Source organism: Helobdella robusta (genome assembly GCF_000326865.2).
Source record: "Helobdella robusta unplaced genomic scaffold HELROscaffold_77, whole genome shotgun sequence".
NCBI lineage: Eukaryota > Metazoa > Annelida > Clitellata > Rhynchobdellida > Glossiphoniidae > Helobdella > Helobdella robusta.
In genome coordinates this window covers 151,674-156,048 of record NW_008705439.1, presented here as the reverse complement: position 1 = coordinate 156,048, position 4,375 = coordinate 151,674, and the positions used below count along the sequence as shown (strand labels likewise).

At 33.6% G+C, this 4,375-nt stretch overlaps 1 protein-coding gene across 1 annotated transcript; it reads left to right on the top strand.

Annotated features, from left to right (window-relative positions):
• The first annotated feature begins 503 nt into the window (after positions 1 to 503).
• On the top strand, positions 504 to 4,375 carry HELRODRAFT_186181 (hypothetical protein). Its single transcript, XM_009031670.1, has 10 exons — positions 504 to 644; positions 1,136 to 1,198; positions 1,402 to 1,502; positions 1,632 to 1,674; positions 1,793 to 1,879; positions 2,087 to 2,166; positions 2,457 to 2,568; positions 2,774 to 3,239; positions 3,859 to 3,864; positions 4,322 to 4,375. Exons 1-8 carry the CDS (start codon positions 588 to 590, stop codon positions 3,023 to 3,025), a joined length of 795 nt encoding a protein of 264 aa, XP_009029918.1. The 5' UTR covers positions 504 to 587; the 3' UTR covers positions 3,026 to 3,239; positions 3,859 to 3,864; positions 4,322 to 4,375.

Sequence of the window (4,375 nt, the reverse complement as noted above, 5' to 3'; positions counted from 1 at the left end):
TATTAATTTAACCTAAACGCTCCGGTTTACGATCGTCTTCTTCTTCTCGCTTTTTCTTAACTCGTGTTAAACACTATTTTGCCAAATCTGCTTTTGCTTTTTCTGGTCCTTTTCTCTGGAACTCTCTACCTACTTCTCTGACTACTTCTCCATCACCTGCGAAGTTCAGAGCGGATCTCAAGACCCATCTGTTTTCAAAATTCATTGAGGAGCGCTGTTGAACATCGCGGAAATAGCGCTTTATAAGCTAATTGATTGACTGACTGACTGACTGACTGACTGACTGACTGACTGACTGACTGACTGACTGACTGACTGACTGACTGACTGACTGACTGACTGACTGACTGACTGACTGACTTGAAGTAAGCTTCCGGAAGTAAGCTCCTTGTTCGACCGTTAAAAGTGAGCGAAGGCCGTTATATTTATTTTAGTTATGTGTTAAGAACCGACTAAAACGTATTATTCTTAAAAGTGCTTCTCTACATAATTGAACAGGTTTACTTTTAGTTTTTTAGATTTAATTCGGTATCGCATAACTATAATCTACATTTAAAAAATTGATTTAATTTCTCGATATAAAAACAATGGTCGTCGAAACTAATCAAATTGTACGGAGGAATCGTCCTGGCACCAAAGCAAATGTCTGTATTTTAAATAAATGCTAATTTTTGTTCTGGTTCTATTCATTTCCTTTCACAAAGACACAAACTAATATTAAAATTCAATTCAGTATTACATTGATTACTGTTATTATTATGTTGATTAGTTTAGCTATTACCAATTAGTAATTATTATTAATTAAATTAGTGAAATTAGTGCCTTTTCGTTTACAAGTATTTATTATTACATTAGAAAATTGATTGATTGGTTGACTATTACATTTTTAGTATTCAGTGATTGCATTTTTTAATTTTTTAGTAGTGTTTATCTCTAGCAAAAATATGTAAAATAAAGAGTTTAATTAATTTAATTTTAGTGACAAATATTCATTGTGATTGGTTATGTATTTCATTCATATTATGATGAATTTAAAAAAACTATATAATTATAAAAAACTAACTATATAATTAGATGATTTGATAAGGAATTCATAATGTGTATAATTGAAATTAATTAATTTAATAATAATTAGGATTGGTGCAAATGGCCAGACGAGTCATTTGAAGAGATGGAAAGTACTCTGGCAGTTCAGCAGGTCAGGAGCTAATTAATTATATTTCTTTTAAATTAATATAAAAATTTTAATCAATTTAATCTTAATAAAATTAATTTTAATGGAATTTATTTTAAATATATATAATATTTAACCATAATTATATTATAGTTAATAATAATATAAAAATATTTGTTAATTTATCTAATTAATTTACCATTTGTATTTATTTTATTTTATTTTAGTTTATTCAGCAAGCAATAAAAAGAGATTTCAATAACGTAGAGGAAATCTTAACTGCCCCGGAGGGCCAGGACGAGGGCGTCTGGAAATATGAACACCTAAGGTCCATTTTTAATTTTATTTATTTATTTATTTACATATGTTTATTTATTTATTTATTTATTCATGAATTTGTTTATTTATTTATTTATTATTCTTATCACTATTGTTTTTTATTGTTGATTTATTATAGGCAGTTCTGTATGGAGTTGAATGGATTAGCCGTTAAACTTCAGGTCAGTTGATTGGATGATATGCTGGCTGGTTAGTTGGCTGGTTGATTAATTGGTTGGCTGGTTGGTTGGTTGTTTGGTTGGTTGATTGATTGATTAAAGGATGGATTGGATCTTCCAGCTTGAATGCAATCCTGAGACCTGCACTCAGATGACTGCCACAGAACAATGGATATTTTTATGTGCTGCTCACAAGAATCCCAAAGAGGTATTGATGATGATGACGACGATGGTAATGATGACGGTTATGACGGTAATAGTGATGGCAATGGTTGTGAAGATGGTAAAGATAATGATGACGATGGTATTGATGATGATAATGATCGTGATGATGATGGTGGTGGTGGTGGTGGTGATAGTAGTGGTTGTGACTATGGTAATGATATTAATGGTGATAATGATAATAACTTGACAGTGTTCGGCCATTGATTACACTCGTCATACATTGGACGGGGCAGCCTGCCTACTCAACAGCAACAAATATTTCCCCAGCAGGTTTCACTTATCATCTTCATCATCCTCTTCTTCGTCTTCATCATCTTCATCATCCTCTTCTTCGTCTTCATCATCTTCATCATCCTCTTCCTCGTCTTCATCATCTTCATCATCCTCTTCTTCGTCTTCATCATCACCGTCATCTTCTTTTTCATCTTCTTCATCCCTATTTATCGCACAACCAGCATCATGTTACCTTGCTGTTTCCAAAGTATTTTTGGAAAAAATTATTTTATTATTGTTATTATTATTATCCTCATCGTCATCATCAACAACATCATCATCATCAGGGTGAGTATAAAGGAAGCGTCTGTCAGTAAACTGGGTTCAGTTAGCAGGCGAGTTTACAGGATTTTTTCGCATGCCTACTTCCATCACCGTACTCTCTTCAATGAATATGAGGTTTGATGATTGCCTGCCTGGCTGGTTGCATGGCTGGTTGATTGGTTGGTTAAATGGTTGGCTGGTTAGTTGCAACAACCAACCAACCTACTAACCGACCAACCAATCATCCAACCAACCATTCAATCAATCCTCCAACTGACCATCCTTCCAATCAATCAATCAATCTTCCTTCCAACCAACCTTCCATCCAACCTCTCAACAGAACGAGACAGCGCTGTGCAAAAGATTCACAACTTTCGTTATAAAGTACAACCTAATGGCCAAGGATTATCTCATAGTACCTATCCTGGAGGAACAGTTCAGTGGGAATGGGAGTGCGAGTGTTGGTGCGAGTGGTGGGGGCGATGAAAACGGAAGTTTCGTAGCCTACCAGCCAGGTGGCGCTGCTGCTGCTGGTAGTGTGGCTGGCGATGACGGTAGCATTGTTGATGAAACTATGATTGGTAATGCTTGATTGGGGTCAGTTGTTTGATTGTCTGGTTGGTTGGTTTAATAACCAGTTAAATTAATGGGTTAGGTTGATTAGTTGATTGATTGGATATATGACTGACTGGTATATCTTTTTTTATAAACATTGTCTGTAAGCATGAATATCTTTACTTATTTTCTTCATTTATTTATTCATTCATTCATTTTAACATTCATTCATTCATTCGTTCGTTCATTCAGTAAATGAACATTTTGTATGAATATTTTATTCAGTAATAAAAATGCTACCAAACAATTTTTTAGTTTGTTGTTTTGTCGTCTTGGTGAGTGTGTGAGAGGGGTTGTGTGTGCGTGCGTTGGTGTGTGTGTGTGTTATAATAGTTTACCAAATAGATGAGTTGGTTATATATATGACGCAGAGTACAGCAAAGAGACATCCAAGGCCTTTAGAAATCACAAAAATGTTTGACAAACATACATAAGCCCTAAGTTACACATACAGCATAATACATATGTATCATATACAAAACTGTGCGTACGCGTTAGCATACAATAATGTACACACGCGAGTGCATACAAAAGTATACAATAGTAAACGCGTATAAACATACATTTCGTTGTTATTATTCGCGTTATCATCGTCATAATTATCATCATTAAACCCGTCTTCATCATCGTCAACATCATTAAATATCATCATCATTCAATGAGTTTATGTTAATTTTCGAACTGCACGGAAGACTCGCGTACTCTGGTGATGGTGATGACGGCGATGATGATGATTTATGGTTATTAGTATTGTTTTCTGTTGTTATTATTATTATTGTTATTTTAATCGTTATTTTAATCATTTAATTATTTTAATCATTAAAATTATCATTATAAATAATGAGGAGAGTACATTAATAACATTAAGTTGTTGTAGTTTTACATGCGTTTTCATATCATTTAAAGGAATAGAGCTCTTGATGATGATGAAAATGATGACGATGATCATTGTCTCTGTTGCTGTTGTTGTTGGATTTGTTAATAGTGATGATGTTGGTGTTGTTGTTTTTGTTGATAATGATGATGTATTTGTTGGTTTTATTGGTAATGATGATGTTGTTGTTGCTAGTTTTGTTGGTAAAGATGACGTTGTGTCTGATGTTGTTGTTGATGTTGATAGTGATGATGTTGTGTTTGTTGTTGTTGTTGTTGACGATGACGATGACGACGACGATGATGATGATAATGGATATTATTAAATACTACACTTAAGTTTGTTTGCTCAAGCGCTCAAATGAACTGTTAGTAGTTATATTTTTTTCATTCACTCACTCATTCATTCATTCGTTCGTTTGTTCATTCATTTATTCGTTCGTTCAATCAATCA